Below are 18,181 nucleotides of genomic sequence, written 5' to 3'. Positions count from 1 at the left end.
CAGTTAAAAATTGAGAGGTAGGGGGAAGAACATTCACATCAGGTTACTCCAGTTTTAATCCACTACAGGCCAAACTGCAGATACTGCCATTCTGGAGGACAGTTCATAGCACATATATTTGTTCCCTGCTCTGAGTTAGTTACCTTCTGAGGAAATGAATGCACCTCATTAACTGCATAGGAAAGTCTACAAGGATAAGCCTTTTATAGCCAAACCATGAATATTCCCTTCCTGCCTAAGGGATATCGAAGGGGACAGCACTTGATGATCTCTAGAGGTCCCTTCCAATCCCCACAATTCTGTGATACCTGTTCTGTATGAGAGAAAACACTGCCTTCTGTGACCTCTGAAGTGTTCCTTACTGGATGTGCAGAGCACTTAGCCCTCTTCAAACCTGCTAACATGGAATGATGTGCTCTGATAGGACCATTGTTGCCACTGTAACAGGAGACTATAAATAGCTGAAGTTGGAGGTAACATAGGGAATTCTATCGTGAATTCCTAAGGGTGTGCAAGTCCCCACAATGTCATTCCTCTTTCCATAGTATTGGCAGACATAATAGACTGAACAAATGTTCATGTTCTCTTTCCTTCCTGTAAGCACATTCCTATGCAGGCAGCAGTTAGCGGAAAGTTCAGAGAGTTGGGAGAGAAGTTAAAGGGAGACACACCATACAGTGCACTGTTTCCCCTAGTTCAGACACCACTACAATCCTTAAAAAAGTCTGGGATCTGAGCAGGTTGCCTTCAGCTCTTTCTGTACTTACCCATCCTTTCAGTGGTGCCCATGTGGGGACTCTGTTGCACAAATCCCGCAGAATACGGAGCACAATTACACATGATTTTAGTCCATTTGCCCTGGCCTAAAACAAACAAAACGGTTCCAGTATACCTGCAAAAAACCTTGCCTTCACTTTTGCTTTTCTTTTTAAATGCACAGAGTCCTGGGATAGACTTATTTTTTTAATGGTAACTACTTAATACTTAATCAGACTCGTGCAATAAGAACAGTTACTGAAAGTAAAATATTGCAATTTATAGAGAGACAAGGAAAAGGAAGCAAAATGTCAACACTGCTCTCGTAGTCTCACAACAACTCTAGACCAGTTGGCTGTGTACCTGCCACGCCTGCCCTTACACAGTACAGCACTGAATTCGGAATTGTAGACCTTTGCTCTACTAGGGACTAATCAGAAATTAAAGAGGCATTAGAAATAAGTATCTCAAAATAAACCTCGTAAGGCTACAGTAACAACAAGGTAAGAACAAAGAGCCAACCTGAAACCACTTGGCGTGCCGCAGAGACGCCAAGGCCTCCAGGCATTTCTGCCTGTCCAATAAGTCCGGAGGATCTTTCATCGCAACACTGTCTACTGGTAAAAATGGGATAAAAAGAGACAGATACAATTTGACCAAGGGGTTTCTGTCACAATACAAAAAGAGCGGCAGCATCTCAAAGAGGTAATAAGACTCCCAGAATTTTAAGTGCACTGTTATTTAATTTAAACAAGCCATTAAAGGTAGTAAATGTGCACGTGTGCAACAGAAGCAAAGGCATTCGCTCCTTATAATAGTAATAATAAAGTTGGTCACTGCTATAGACAATCTGGGATCTTATTAAAAATGTAGAACACATTTCAGGGCAGAAAACAGCTATATAGCACTTTCTTTGGTTGTTCTTTCCCTTCTTTGTGACTTTTAAGTGCACAAAAATGGCACAGAATTTCAGAGACAAGCTTCTTTTGACAAGGGGAAGATTTTCTGAAGAGGGGTAGAATATAAAAAGCACAGTAGGTACAAAGTACTCTGAAGTTATTCTCATGCAAGTGTTGAAGATTAAAAATTTTTTTTTTACTTTGAAATATTTTTTCTTGATAAGTATTAGCCAATTGAACTCAACAAAAGCTAATGAGAAATTTGATCCTTCATATAACCAGAACGTACAAAATAAAGAAGTTTGGTAAATTACAATGATAAACATATTGAGAAGCAGTCCCCACTTGTAAAAATCTTCACTCCCAACAGCAACCAAAAACAGACAGATGAAACTCAAAGAAGGATTGTAGAGACAAGACATCTGTTGAGCTTTACACTTTTCTCTCCTTTCTCTTTTTTAATCCAGCATGCAAAAAACTGCTCTTAGCAGTCACATCCAATTCTATAACAAGGAATTTTATAAAAGTCCTCTCTTCCCTAATTGTTATTTGTTCCTAAAAGGAGAAGTGAGCATCCAGACTTTCTGGAAACTGTACAACTGTATCTGAGAGGATACAGATTGTGCATATCTGAGAGGATGCTGATTCAGATTTTCTGACATTAGATCATCATAGTGGAAGACAAATGAATTCATGGCTCAGCTGTAGCCTTGAACATGTTTCCATGTGAATACACAACTACTCTTCATTTCAAAGGAAACATTTTGGAAAAACTACAACAACCTTTTCATTGGTCCTAATGGACAACTCTGTAGGTAGCAAGAGAGATTATGAATGTCTGGATGAAATACAACATCCGGTCCAAAATCTATACCGGATTCAGTATCCAGAAAGACTTCTAAAATATCAGGATGTTAGGAGAAAAAGTACTGTCAGAAATGTTACTAATCAATTCTAAGTACTTTTCCATAGGTTACTTTCAGCGGCACAGTCTATAAATGTAATTGCACCTTAAAAGTTAAGCTGTACCACCTCCTGTGCCACCAATGGGAAGGTAACTCTGGTAGAAGCGCATCGTGTTACAATGGATAAAAGAGCCCAAAGCAAAAAAAAAAAAAAAAAAGTGTAAAACTGAACAGAACTGAATATCTTGTCTGATTGTTCATAGTTGCATTTTGCACCTCCTTGTTCTGCTGTCAGCAGAAGACTTAAGTGCTATAAGCTTATTTTCTGGCCCTGATGAACTTCACAGCAGATATTTGCATTGTTTCTTATTGCCCTCAACAACACCATTACAGTATTGAGATTAATCACTCCTCTTGCATGTTCTCCAAATAAAAGCTGCATCTCAAGGTACTCGTTTGCTGTGAGGACAAAAGGTCACTTAGGAATGCAAAGCTTGCTTCTAAATTTTGCAGTTTCACTTCTTTTCAGGAGTAGTTTTGTGGCACAGTTACGAAGTATACATCTGTGTAGTTGCATAAAAAGATCCTTTATTTTGGACAATAAAAACATCTGCTTAAAGCTCACTTATTTTATAAAACAGCTACTGTCAATGAATGATCAGAATCTTATTTTAAAACGTTAGAAATAGAAAAGATGACTGACTGCAAAATCATTAGTTTTTGTGAAGGTACCGTTCGTTGCCAAACTAGTGTATCTAAACTAGCACAGCACTGCTACAGCACATTGCAGCTAGTGACAAAGTTTGTCTTTTAACTATAAGGTCACAGACAGAATATGTCATCAGTCGATCGCGTGAATAAAAAGGTTTTTCCAAGATTTGTTTTCAGCAAACTGAAATCTTACTTCTCCAGTAGGAGTAAGACTATTTCCAAAGCTCTATGTTAGAAATACCTTGGAGAATTTTGCCAATTACAATTTCAGTGTTCTGAGCACTTCTTGCAGATGCTGCAGTCAGTCAACTTCTGGTGCAAGATTCTATTAAACAGAAGGATGAAGAGAACAGGCAGTGAAGAGGGTGAGCAGCTTGTAGCAGACTGCCTTTCAACATCCTCAGTAGAATGGCATGTTTCTTCATGCTCCGCCAGTCAGGAAAGTGAGACCCAATCAAAATTTTCAAGTGTGGTTGCAAAGCTTTCTTTTTTTTTTCCTTGTGGTTTTAACAAAAGTAATTATAGAAGGAGTTTAAACAAGTAGTTAATAATAAGGCCCTGACATCAGCTCACACTCTGCAACACAGAACCGATCTTCAGTAAATCTCTCCCCACTTGCTGTATTGACTCTCTCTCCTTGCAGCGGCTGCCAGCTTTTCATTTAAGTCAGCCACACAAGGAGTGTTGTCTTCTCCACAGAGGCAAGGTCCCTCTGCTCTGGAGCATCCCTGTCTGCCAGCAAAGACAGGCTGTTTATGCAGTAGGTGTTCAGTTATGGAGCAGGGCTGATCCCAGCACCATTCTGGTAACTGAACTGGTTTATTATTATTACGTAAGTTTGTGTGACTACTGCTCAATAGCAAGAACTGATTTGCAAGGTACAGCATTTTGGTCTGGAGAGCTCAATTTATATTCAATGTTATGGCTAGAAAAATTAGTTTCAATTTAATCTGAAGCAACTTGCAAGCATTTAGATGCTTATCTTCCTATGAGAAAGCAGAGCTTTATGGATAGCCATTTGAGAAACACTGAAATGCACGCGCGCACACATACACACAGTAACCCACTATTTATTTTTGCTAACAAGCAGCAAAAACAAATAGGGCAAACACCACAGTTTAAACATAAACACTTTTCCAAAGAGGTGGGGACTGAAAAGAAATCCAGAAATGTTTTTTGATACATTCTGACATCAGGGCATGAAGGTACACACAGCATTCCTACAGAACAGATGGGAGCACTGAGAAGGAGGCCCATTGCCCTAACCTCACTGATTTGGTTAGAGGAGGATTAGTGGCTCTCCACCGAACGGTGAAACCTTGGTCAGTTTTGTGTGGAGTCAGCTCGCAGGACACCTGGACATGAGCAGCCTGTCTTACACTAAAGATGAAAGGCAAACTGAGAAGCATTGAATTCCTCCATTCAAAAGAAGACATAGAATAAACTTCGAACAGGTTTTAAAATTGCAATTAAGTTTGGCTGGCATTCTCTCTGGGAATACTGAAAAAATATGGCAGTATTTTCTTCAGAGATTGAGGTATTTTTAGCTGAAAATTTCTCTGGATATTTTCCCTCGGCGAAAGGAACTGAAAGAATGCAAACATTATAAAAAATATGAATTTATATATTTACTACTTAAAAATTTAATTTACATATCAACATCTGCGTACCTTTTACATAGAGAGAGAATGAATTTGCTTCACTTGGTAGGAATCATTGTCAAAGAACCTGTGCTTTAAAACAAAATCCATTTCCTCTAACTGTTCCTGTCAGCTTCACAGAAATAACAGCGTAACACTGCTCCAAGAGGCAGCAACACAGTTTTAAGTCATGCTAAATATCTGAGGACAATGAAAACAATATAGAATATTTAAAATATAGGAAAGAATTAAAATTCAAATCCTCATTCATTTTAAGGTGTATTCAGGAGTCCTAAGTTCACCGCCACAACGGCATCCCTTTCTTTTGCAAGAACAGATGGAAGCTTTTATAGAAAACTATCACCTTGTGGGCATGTTACAAATGCTTTATCAGTAAAATTTGTTTTGTACTTTGTGCATCTCCTCACAAACATCCATCAATTGCAGAAACAACAAACCTGACCGATAGCTTGTGGAAAGCTGGAGAACATTTGAAGTAATACACACTTTGTTTTTAGTGGTCTTGCAAAAGAGCATAGTTACTAACATGAGAATAAATAGACACTGCAATTAGGAAATCTTTGCCATTCATCTATTTTGTAAGATTTTTCTGCATCCAACTGCTGCCAGAGTGCTAAGTTTTCTCTCAAAATGAGCCTTCCTGCCCTTACCTCCAAAATAGGAAAAAGAAAGAGAAACTGACCAACATTTCACATTGTATCGGTAGTTCATGTGGGAGAGGGGAGGAAGCAAAGGACTGGTGGCAAGTCCAGAATGGGAAGAGAGCGACAGGGAGTTCCCTAGCCCACATGGGCCCAGCTGCCTCAGTTGTCATGACAGAGAGTGGCCAGTTGGTCAAAGGTCTGACATCATCCAGTGGTAAAGTCTCTAGGGATAGGTTTGGGAAGCAAAGCAGAAATTATTGACATGATTTAAAAAATAAAATATGGCTGCATTTGCTCTTCTCTCTTTCTCTTTGTTTCCAGCCTCATTGATGCTACCAGTCAACAGTTCTTTCAAAGGGGGCTAATGACTAGATTGGAGGTCAGGCAGTTAGGGAGAAGGAACAGAAGGAAACTAAGTTAAAGTTTTCTAAATCTATTTTGCACCAAGGATATGAAGTAAAACATTTAATTCAGAAGCAGTACTCCGTTACAGCACCCTAACTTCAACTGAATCCAGGTTAGGAATCTTAAAGCTAGAAACATACACATATGTATCAAGAACAAAAATTGAGGGTTGGGAGATATACTTGCAAGCTTTGCAGGAAAGTTTTTATATATAAAAAGAGAACGGTTTTACGAGTTTGTCAAGATACTACAAACCAATCCCACTTGACTGACTGAATTTATAAAAGACTGTGCAGCGCTGGGGTGCTCAAGAATCAGCTAGCAAAGTCTGAAAGAAAGGAGAACTAAGATAAGGTGAGCACTAGCAGTATTGCTTGCAAATGAAAACTACTGCATTGTTACACGATGATTAAGTGACTATTGTCTTCTTAAGGCATGAATAACGTTACCTACTGTGGCAACAGCCAGTCCAGTTAGAACAAAATGCATAATCAAAAACCTACTTGCTAATTAACCCTGTGCTGCACAGTCAGGGCATTTAGATAGAATACAGTCTTAAAACAGTTAAAATGCTCTGTGTACCTCCTTCCTTCTTCTCTGCTTCATCTCGAATGAGAGGGGACGTAAGTATCACCTTCAAGGTTAGCTTGGGCTCCTTTGTGTTACGAATAATAATAGCTGCCTCATTTACATGCTCCTCCACGACATACTTCTCTTCTGTAAGTTTCTGAAAGTCACCAAGAAAGATTTCAAGAATCTCCTACAACTGAAAAACTGTGGTCTCTGTACCTGCAATACCGAGAAGACTACAGAACATTGCAGTAACAAGGACAGCCCTGCCTCCCTCATTGAAAACAGACTGAAAAACCCCACTAAAATGCTTAAGTATCCTGCAGCAAATCTAATTACAGTGCTAAGTAGTTCCACTATCAAAGGACACTGTATTATCACTTTTTTTCTTCATTTTAATGCAAAGATAGAAGCTGACTTTTGTAGCTGCTAGTCTGGGAAATACTAGCAACAACTGTTAGCCTTAGAAAATCCATGTTTCTGCAGTAATGCTGCCTCTAACTGTAAAAGCTCTTGGTGCAGTGAGACCAACACAGCCATAACTGTCAGTACACATGGACAACAGCCTCCAGAACAGGAGTGGCTCACGACGTCCATTTCTTAACAATTCTAATCCACTCTTCAAATCCCAAAAGACAGTTTGGAGAGGTGGTGAATCCTCTGCTGATTCTTATCCACATCCAACTATCCAAATTGACTTTTTTCTCACTTAAGACATATAGAGACATTTATTTTGGAAAAGTCTAAGCAAAGCGAAGCTGCTGCAGTACAGAACTCAGAAAGTTCAGGCAGAGGAGCAGGGAACAAAAATGAGGACCACATGCTTGAGCAGGGAGTTATTTCTGGGACTGCCAATTAGCTCACATTAGTGACTGGAGCAGAGAACAAAAATCAGCAGTATTAGTTACTAAATAGAAAGGTTAACTATCAGCATAGGAAAACTGACATCACAAAAAGGGATTAGGACAGCACCATGAGCAAGATGTTAAATTTTGTCAATAGCTACTTCATAACAACACATTAAGGATGTCACACACCTTAGATGTTGTCCTAGATTCAAAGTATGCTCTTTAATCTATACCACTTTTCTCTTCTCCTGGAAGGAATTACAGTCTTTACCCAAACACACCTCACAGTGCTACCAGCCATCACTACAGGCCTACCCTGAATTAACTCACCTGAATTTGAAGTGGGAGATTGTCTTTGACTATGCATAACAAGGTCTTTGTGGGTTTTTCTTTGCACATGAGAACCAGCTCCAAATCCATATCATCTTTTATAAGCAAACCCTTTGCAACCAAGCCAATTCTCATAACACCACACAAGGTCCGACCACTTTGATCCCTGGAAGTGAAATAATTCTGAGTAATTAAAATGGCATTTTTACATATTCAAAATACTTGTATTATGCTATAACAGTGAGGAGACAAATGGATGGGACTGACTACAGTGCTAAAGTGGCATATTATTGATCAGAAAATCAAGCATAGAATGCTTTTATAAAAGTTGCTCCTATGAAACAAATGACTGAAGCATTGATTTGCAGTTCACATGAATGCAGAAGATGCCTAGCTCAAGTCACAAAGCACAAAAAAGCAAAAGTAACTATCTTCAAATCTTTCAAAAGAATACATTAATTACAATCTAGATGAGCTCTGACAGAGTTTCTGCTAGCAGAAGTGATCTAAGCTGTCTTTAAGTGATGCTCCAAGTTTAAACGTGGCCATAGCCCCTTTTAATGCTTTTGTTTGATTCATATATTCAAACCTTGATCTTTAAAATTATAAAACTTTTTATTATTTTTGATTTTTAATTTTAATTTTAGCACCTCCTACGAACTGACTTTTCCGGAAAAGTCCCAAATCCAGAAAGCCTTCCAGGCTTAATTCCTTCAGTATGTCTCACCAGTGGAACCTAAGGGAATAGAGCTCTGAGTACTAGGTACTAGATTCCAGTCCCCAGCTAATGTTTAGGGGAACATTTAAGGACCACAGCAAACAACTTGCAAAGCGATGTAAGAACATTTTAGTTCTGAGTATTGAGGAGAAAACTGCAACAAAAACCAGTTTAGTAGGCTAAAGAAAAACCATAAAACTTGCATAATAAACAGCAAGGAAAATGCAAGAAATGCACCTTTGACAGTTCAAAACCAGCTACTGCCACGACTCATCTCACATACTGTGGCACCAACTAGCGGCACATCCCCCTTACAAAAACAACAGAAAGCACATAATCAGTAAAAGTAGTAAACCATTTCAGCCAGAAAGGCAGCATCCCTGTTCCTGTCATTCTTAGCATCCAGAAGGTTAGACTGGATAAAAAAACCCAAAAACCCAAAGGATATCACATTGTAATCCAAGATCATCAATTAGATCTTAAGAGATCCTATGCTTCCCTTAAGAAATAACAACATCTAATCATTTCACAAACTTTTGCAACAGGTGTTTCCACAAACAGAAGAGAGGAAGGTCAGTCTCGTGGCAATCCCACTATCCTTGGAGCAGCCAGAAGCATACAAGCTTCAGCTTGCTTGTAAATACTGTTATGAAAGTGAACAGTGCCTTAACTTCCAGCCTGGAACTATGCTACTTAACCCTGTATCTGGATGCAAATACCTGAGAAAACGTAGAATTCCTTCAAATACAGTTTGTAGCTCGCATGAAGATAATTTACACTGTAGAGAAATATACTTCAGCCCCTTTTAGCTTGCAAGGGATTAGTAAAACAATCTGCCCCCAAACAAACACATAAATAAACAATTTTGTATGTATAAATAATACATGGATGTTTACAATAACCATACTCCAGATTTGTAATAGAGCAGAAGCAGAAAACGTAACACGTGCAGAGGTGTGAATAGCAAGGCTATCTATCCCTTTGTCTCAGAAGTGCTTAATGCAGACCTGGAACTTTACTTTTTTTTTTATTTTTAAAGAATCCATTCCATGGCCTATGTTATCCACATCAGAAAACATGTAAAAACACAGTGGTTCAAAAAAATAACCATCAAAATGTGTAGTTCGCTGCATGGCAAGAAAGACTTCTTCTGTGGGGCACTGAACTTCAATACCTTCTTGAATATGTGGACAAAATGTAATTGTCCATCTGCAGAAAAGCAGCCTTTCAATTCACTGCAGTTACTCTGCAGTGGCAATACAATGGCTGTGTTAAATAGTTTTTATATTAGTTTATGTAACAATATTCATGAATTTAAGTGTTTTGCTATTTCTATTTGAATACATTTCACACCAGAAGAGATACATCACAGCTCGGCCTAACACAAACGCACCACTGTTCATGTGTCTGTTAAATATTTATTAGGGAAAACATAAAGCCACAGGAATCAAAATTCGTACATTTACTTTTCAAGGCTATGGTATTACAGTCTTCATGTGGCTGATCATTCCCTTCATAGACAGTGTACTCTACTAAGGCAGTACCCCATTTAAACCTCACATCAAGCAAGCAGTTCTTTTTGGTAGTTCCTAGGTCCATAACTTTGTATTGGTCATAATCAAAGGCAAGTATAAATTAAAAAAAATTTTTGCAGAAAAATGCTATTAATACTTGAAGAATTTTCTGTAGAATCCACAGTGCTGTTTGGAAATAGCAAAATAAGTCATGAATGCTTTCTGCTCCCCCCACCATAGAGGATTCTTCCCAGTTAATACAGTAGCACATTTCTTGTTTCTGAATTGCAGTACATTCAGATAGTGAGGCATAGCAGAGCTTCATACTGCATTTCCTGAATGTTGCTCAAATTTATGAGAGACCTGAAAAGAGCTAAGAACCACATTACAACAAACAGGAAGCAGCATTTCATTTCTAAAATTTCAGACATACCCCATTACGAATTTAGGAATAACTGATAAATAGAACAGTTATCAGTGACTCCTTCGCATTAAACAGGAATACTGTATTTTCAGCTCACAAACTGATATAACTCTGAATCAGGAAGACTGTGTCTTCTTCCATTATCCGCACTCAACTGTATCTCACTCCAGAAGTATATAGCATAAGGCATCAGTATTTTCATTTACTACTGCCATAGTAGTCTACTACACCCCGGCCCCTCATGTAAATGACTTTAAATATGTACTATTTACCAGGACACCAAAACAAAACAAAACAAAAAAAGCCTCAGAATAAAACTTTCACTAGCATAAAAGGTGCCAGAAAACATGAGGAATACATATAGAGAAAGAATACACCATTTATCAGTTTTAAGAACAGAACTTACTGGGCAAAGCCCATGTAGCTGCAGACTTTCTTAATATTCCACACACCATAGGAAAGGAAATTGGAAGAGTCCTTTGACTACATCTCTAGTGCAGGTTACGTTACGGATGTAACCAGATTAGAGTCCCAAGAAGTTCAATGGAGAAGTATTATCTAACAGGAAGAGCAGAGAACTGGAAATCAGGTTTTTCAGGACATGACAAATTTGCTGTTCGTCTCCTAGTGCTTCACTTCCTCATCTGCAAACTGGAGAGAATACTTACCAGAGCTGGAGAGCATATGAAACAGGAAGCCCAAGTTCTGGTTCTAAGTGCCCGAGTTAAAAAGTTATACACCAAGAAACCTACAATAAGGAGCCAGTTGTTTCAGCTTCTTCTTCAACTATTGGAGTTATGCTAGAACAAGAAAACTAGGCACCATGTCAAGGAGTAGACTGGGACACACAGCAAACAGATGTTTCACTCAGAGCTCTATATAACAGAAGATAATGGATCCTTACAAAGGGATTTTGCTTTGCTAGGTAAACAAGTTTATAAAAATCTTTTGTTTCTTAAACAGAAGGAGTCCCTAAGCTACATGACTGGATTTGCATTCACGTGTTACAGGCACATGTGCTCACAATTGCTGAAACATTTAACTGCTACAATGCAACTTTACAGTACATGAAAATAAAGAGAGCAACTGCTGCCTAAATCTTGCTTATTGCTATTCCTTGCACTCACTCTGTTATGTCCCCACCTCAAGAAGTGCAAATATATCCACTTCCTCCTAGGAATATTTGTATGCAACAGAATAGAATCAAAGTACACTACAAGTCTTATTTAGTAGGAAAGGAACCTATTCAGGGCTGTACAGTAACACATTATGAGGCTCAACTCACTCACTTGGCATTGCTTTCTGCAGCTTCCTCCTTTGCTTCCACATCTCCCTCACATTTTACAGACTTGTTCTTCTCATCCATCCAGTCAGACACATGTTTAAGGGCACATTCTACTGTTGATACCATGTTCTGGACAGCTTCAAGTTCTTCTGGAGATGGATAAATGGTTGAATGTTTCACCATAACATGGCGATCATCGTTAGCAAAAGATCGGATAGATCTCTGTTATGAAGTGGGAAAGGAAAGGAAAAAACAAAATTATTGCATTATCAGTAGAAGGACACTATCTTAATAGCAGTCCTCCCTGACAGATGCAAGAAAATGCTTTATGATGATCACGTATTACCATCTGGCAAGACTGATTTCTTATCAAAGAGATACACAGACACCAAAGCCTAGTGTGGAATCAGCACTGAGCTGGCAAATGTATAAGGCCATAGGTGGGGTTTCTTTTTGGCACTTAGCATTTGAAGCCTAAAAGCCTGGCGAGTAATATTGGCTGCTAAGAGGAACTGGCACATCTGGAGCACAATTCACGTTTATGTTCACAGTAGGAGGAAATTAATTGCGCTCTGGAGGTACATCCCTTAGGTCCTGGGCAACTTATTTCACTTTCAAACATTTTTAACTTCCCTCATCCCTTGACTCGCTTGTTAATTTAGATCAGGTTTTCAAAGTCAGTGAGAGAACGCCTGGACACTGATCTTGCCCAAAGCACCTATATATCAAGGAGATACAAATCGTGAGGAACAGTACTGGAAGAAGCAGCCTACCCAGGAATACCTGCAATACTTTTCTGAACACATCTTCAGAGTCTTACCATCACAATCCTTCACACTTACACAGCTTGATAATTTAATCATCTCTGATGTTCCCAATTTGCAAGCAGCACCAGGTGCACTGGAAATGACTCCTCATTTAGTTCAATACACTTGCTGCAAATTGTTTACTTACATAACATCTATATTTTTAATGAAAAGTTCATAGGACCACATGCATTCAGCTTTTCATACACGTGTACAAAAATATGAATAATTTGACACTTGCTTTTGTGAGCAAGGAGTGGAAAGGGAATAAGCAGCATTCGGTCATGCAGTCTGCAAGTTCAAGGTCACTCACACTATATTTGCCACAGCTTGCTAGTGCTGGTTTTATTAGAAAAGCTTAGGAGCATCCCCTTCATTCACATTCAGTAATTCATGTAATGCAGGCTCAGAACACAACTCTCTGGTTTAAAAAGGCTGACAAAATACCAAACCTCACCTGCTTTGCTCAAAATACTCAAGTACCAACTCAGAGGAAGGTCAGAGTATCTCCTTGCTCCTTCCATCAGGTCCCATGTAAGACCACCAGAGAACACTATTAATGCAACCCTATGAAAGACAGATACCTACCATGATTTGTTACTGTTTCAGCTCTCTCTTTCTTTCTCCTTTTCCCTCCTCCTTGGTGTCTTTGCTACGCGCTGTTTTGCCTGACAGAACCTCTTCATAAGCCTCTCAGTCCCTCGACAGCTCAAGGGTTCATATAGCTAAGATGCTGTAAGAGTCACTTTCTGTAATTCACCTGCAAAAAAATAAAAAATGAAATAAAATAAAAACAACTTGAAACAAAAAAAAACATGTTAATTCCAATAAGTGCTCAATGCTGAACACTAAGTCAAACCACTGAGTAAAGCGAGCTGGCTTCACAATAGAGAAGAGCTCACCAAATCATTTATCCCAGAACAATAGCAGTCACTACAGGAAGCAACTTTATGTGATGTGCCCACACGTATGTAACTGCTTTCCCATGCCAGTTGAGAGCTTCTCTCAGAGCACTAAGTCAGCCAACTGGCAATCTGCATTTCTGATACCAGGAAGATTGGATATCCAAAGTCTCAAACGCATTCTGTAAGAAACCAGCTTGAAAAGATAAGCTATTGGTAACACTAATTTAATTATTAAAAAGTAATTGGCAGCTGAAATCCTCCATGCAACCTTTGATTCTGAACATGGCAGATGCTGTATAACACAACCTAAGGCTTCAGGTGGCAATAACCTGTTATTAAAAAAAAGAGAAGTACATTATAATAAACAGAAGACTTGAGAATTGTGATCATCTTTGGCTGAAATCATTTGTGCTGTTTTTTTCTGCCCTTGCACTGCTTTTTGCAGTACATAGCAGCTGAAGAAGCCTCTAAGAGCAGCCTTCTTGTACCCTAGGAGAAAGACAGAGCAGGTAGTGCTATATAGGCTTACTGCAGAGCATAACACGCTGCTTCTTGCAGAAATCTCCTGTTTTCCTTTCATTGCACATACTGTTGCATCAGCTTTTCAGCAGCATTCAGAAGTAACTGGAAAACCCAGTCAGAACTTCTGCAGGCTGACACACACACACACAAATGTTTTCCTTTCCTCCTGTGTGTCAGTCTTACTTCTCCAGCAGTATGTTGCATGTTCCCTGTCAAAAAATCCTGACGGTTCTGGAGATTAAAAGCACGTTTGGCAACAGCACAGGGACAGGTGAGATGATTTGAAGGCTGAGTAGATGTTTAAGCCTCTGGGGTGTGACAGGGAATAATTAAACTGTTGCATCTCACAGAGATTTAAGCGTTCCAAAGGAAAGGCAATCATAAATTCTTCCCGATTTTTTAAAGTTAAGAGCAGGTTTACAGGGCCAATAGTTTTGATAATAAATATGTAATTTCTTTGTATCTCACAGCACAGAATATAGGATGCGGAACTGGATAAAAAGAAAAGCTGGGTCCTGTCTGCTTCAGCCGCTCAGGTTTGCCAGGGAGTAACTCCCAAGAAAGTTAAGCGCACTCACGCTAAAGATGCCTGGGAAGAGCAAGCTAATAGAAGCCCTGAAGGACCTCCTTTCTTATCACAAAGGCTATATATTGTACCAAGTTGTGTAAACACTCTACCAAATTGCTTCCCAGAAGCAATCAAATAAGGTGTTCTTTAATGGGACCAGATTCCTACCTTAGCTGATCTGGAAAGGCATGCAGGGACAGCTGGAAGCACAAGTAAGCACCAAGATTACTGCTTTGCCACTACTTAGTATATGAGCTAGTCATAAGCTCATTCCAACTTAACAGCTTTTCACCATCTCTAGAACCAACCAGACCTTTTATGAGGTCTTTTTGCTTAGCTGTCACTATAATAGTAATAATAATAATAACAATAACAATAAATATGTTTTTGAGTCAGCAGATGGCAAGCTAGAGAGACTTATCAGACATGTTTCCAGATCATCTCTTTTAATTTAGCTGGATTTAATTTGAAGAGAGAACCATCTTCACATAATCATTCTTCCTTGTGACTCCAGCATTTCACATTTTCAGTTTGCTGTCTTCTCTGTAATTTGGCAATTCCAGGCAGGGGACACTGGAATGTGTTGCTGACTTTAGCATGCACAGAGCATGACGTCTCCAGACTCCAAGCAACACCCCAGCCTGGACTCCTCCTATGTCTACTGGAAGCAGTTGCTTATCAGCTCATACAGTATATTGAAAGCAGATGGGCAAAGATATCTGGCTGAGCAAATTCTGGTGCTTCAGAAAACCTGTAAGCACACTGTTGACTAGAGGGCAAGACTGCAATCTACCTCACAAGTTCTGAAAACAGCCGTACCCCAGGATGCAATTCTGGAAATATTCATTGCTTTTCAGTGATCTTTGAAAATACAGAGCAGCTGCAATACATTCATTTTCAGACTGCGAGGTGGACAGTTGAAGCAAAATCACCAACACCTCTCAGCAGTCTGTTTTAAATGTGTAGTAACCATCTTGTCTTAAAAGAGAGGTTCAAGTTTCAATGACATGCAATAGAGTTGGACAATGATATTCATGAGTTTGATTCTACCTGCCCCTTTTCTAATCCATGAGTGGCTGAGGTCTGGCCATACACAGCTGAATTAAAGATGGACTTGCACTGCTGCTAGTACCTTTATCATAACTTGAAGTTTAAAAAAAACAACCTCCTGAATGATGAGCTGGAGCTAACATATCTGAAGTTGTGCTAATTAACATTCCAAGAATATGTCAGAGAAACACACACAGGAATTAAAACCTAATATAGTTCAGACTTTAAGAGAAAATTTTCAATAAAAGCACTAAACAGGAAGTTCACTACAAAAATGCAGATGTAATATACAGATCGGTGTGTTTGAAAACATGCAGAATTAAGGAAAATTAAAAAAAAATCAAATTTGCTTTAACCTAGGTCCTTTCCAACCTAATGTATCTATGAACCTATGAACCTATGAACCATATGGACCAAGGCAGCAGAACACAGCTCAGCATCAAACACATCAGAAAGCATTACATGCCGTGAGCAGCAACTCAATAAATCCAGCCTCATTTTATTTCTAGATTATAGCAGAATAGTTGTCCCTGTGCCCTCATGGAAATAACAGCTGAGGTCCAGACTGAAGGTACAGTAATATAACATATGGTTGTCCTATGCAAGAGTTGCCACCCACACTTACAGCAAACCTAGAAAAAGCTACCAGCAATAACAAGACCTTGGTGAGCTTGAGAAAGTCACTTTACCCCTGTATCATGTGGCCCTAAAGCATAAAACAAGGCCAATACTTGCTGTCTCCCAACCATGCTATGGAGGAATTGAGTAGAGTCTGCAGTATGGTTTAATGTCACTGGGGATCAGACACAGTAGAAATGTTATTGGAACACCACGACAGTGTAACAGCGTTTCCATTAAACATCCCATCCTTCACAGAGGAAGTTTATGCTTTGGTGCAAGACAAACAAGGAAAAGAATTTCAGATGAGGCCTTTGTAGTAGGGCATGTTCCTGCACCTGGCAGATCTGTTCCCAGGAGAGACATTTAAACAGCCAGAAATAATGAATATGCTTATGTACCTTCAGGTGCTTGGGAACAGGACAATGAAAAGCAGGAGAAACAGGTCCTTAAGGAGGGCACTGCAGTATCCAAACCTGGGAGCAGTGACCTTCTTGAATGCAGAACTGCTTTGGTGTTCTGATAGCCACTCACAGCACACGGTGGCACTTGTGCAGAAACACTACAGGAATGGCTCAACAGAAGAAACTAGGGTCAGAGCACTCCAGTGCTCCAAGTCCTCACTTCATGGAGCTGCTGCTGGAGACACAGATGCCATGCCATTTATTACAGTACAAAAAACTGGTCTTCAATGCTACAGCAAAAGGCACAGGCCCAAAATATTGATCTGAAGGAAAAACAGCCTCCACCCTCGTGATCTACCCTTACACCAACATCTGCTCACAAGAGCTACAGTTTACAGCATACATACACCACCCTGATATGCCTCTGAGTTTATGTTAACAGAGTGGCAAGGACAACCACAGCTGTCGATAGCAAATGAGCGAACATTAACAACCTGAAGTGCCTCAGACAATAACAAAAAGTAACTGGAATTTACACTGGATGGTGAGAAAAGGTGGCCTTCAGACCATTTTTTGATACTTCCAAATAATCAGAATGACTGCAGCTTTAAACTGAAAGTGTATTTTAACTCCTGCTTTGCATCCAGGAGACAGGTAATTTTCCGTCACACCGTATATAGTGCTGCTGAAAATAATGCTGTTTTTTTTTTTTTTCCTGTAGTATAATTTTATTGCTGGCCTTCTGCCAGGAGTCTTTCTGGCAGCATCTCCCACGGCTGGAAACTGTGTATCTGGGTCAGAAAAGACAAGTTGCTTTTCAGAACAGCTCAATACATTTGGCACTGATGCTGATAGTATAATTGAACTCTTTCAGCAACTCTTTTTGTGATGTATCCAGACATCAAACAAAACAAGATCTGCAAAGTTGATTAGTGTCAAAATAACTGACAGTGAAATAGCAAAATAGTTTTCTCTCATGTTAAAAGCATCAACAAACCAAGAGACACAGAAAAATACAATTCAAGAGGATTCATTGAGGAGCATGGGGCAGAGAAACCTGCAGAGTATGATCCATTTGTGCAGATGTTTGCTGTTTTAAATGCAAACTCCCTGTGTGCTGTACAGAACTGCTTTCCTCATTCTGCACCACCAAAAATGAGAAACTCTTGCCAACTGCAACCAGAAAAGCAGTTTGTAAAGAACTGCAACCGTAACACCAGGATGTGCATTTACTAAGACTCAGTGATATTCTCAGCATCCATCCACTTTCAGCTGGAGATTGTATATCCACATGAGTTTTATTGTTTCAAAAGTAACGCAATTCTTGGCAAGGCTGCATCTGGCTTAGCCTTTAGAAGTCTGCAGTTTTCCAGCCAGATGGATTATTACAAAGCAACACTACAGCTAAGAGCTGGGTACTTCCCCTGACAAATTCTTACCCTACATATAATACTGACTCCTGCTTGTTCAGTTCTCATGACAGACAAGAGGCTCCTGTGCTCAGATCTCTTCAGAGTAGGTAGCCCCAGCACCCCACTTTCACAAGTGCCAAAGACAGCTCAGGCACTCATTTGATAAACAGAATAGAGGAATCACCTATCACCTTTCCAGAGACTGGAGCTCACGGTGCAAGGAAAG

General features: G+C 39.5%; 1 protein-coding gene across 10 annotated transcripts in view; it reads right to left on the bottom strand.

Moving 5' to 3' along the window:
* The window catches only part of STRBP (spermatid perinuclear RNA binding protein), a 51,488-nt gene that overhangs the window by 18,458 nt on the left and 14,849 nt on the right, over positions 1-18,181 (bottom strand). For 5 of the 10 annotated variants that reach the window (XM_065737282.1, XM_065737288.1, XM_065737281.1 and 2 more), the window contains exons 2-7: positions 13,065-13,236; positions 11,675-11,892; positions 7,730-7,895; positions 6,564-6,708; positions 1,279-1,373; positions 768-863 (exon numbers count right to left, since the gene is read on the bottom strand). In XM_065737282.1, coding sequence (XP_065593354.1) covers positions 768-863; positions 1,279-1,373; positions 6,564-6,708; positions 7,730-7,895; positions 11,675-11,892; positions 13,065-13,067 — 723 coding nt within the window. In that variant the 5' untranslated portion in view covers positions 13,068-13,236. Of the gene's footprint in view, positions 1-767; positions 864-1,278; positions 1,374-6,563; positions 6,709-7,729; positions 7,896-10,791; positions 11,342-11,674; positions 11,893-13,064; positions 13,237-14,639; positions 14,813-18,181 lie in introns of those variants that run through there. The other 5 variants (XM_065737286.1, XM_065737287.1, XM_065737283.1 and 2 more) reach the window with 4 other exon arrangements.

Source organism: Cyrtonyx montezumae, unplaced genomic scaffold, assembly GCF_038088225.1.
Source record: "Cyrtonyx montezumae isolate F1298 unplaced genomic scaffold, pur_monq_1.0 scaffold_20, whole genome shotgun sequence".
In the NCBI taxonomy this organism is placed as follows: domain Eukaryota; kingdom Metazoa; phylum Chordata; class Aves; order Galliformes; family Odontophoridae; genus Cyrtonyx; species Cyrtonyx montezumae.
The sequence above is the reverse complement of the archived record's forward strand: the minus strand, read 5'-3'. Positions and strand labels throughout refer to the sequence as shown.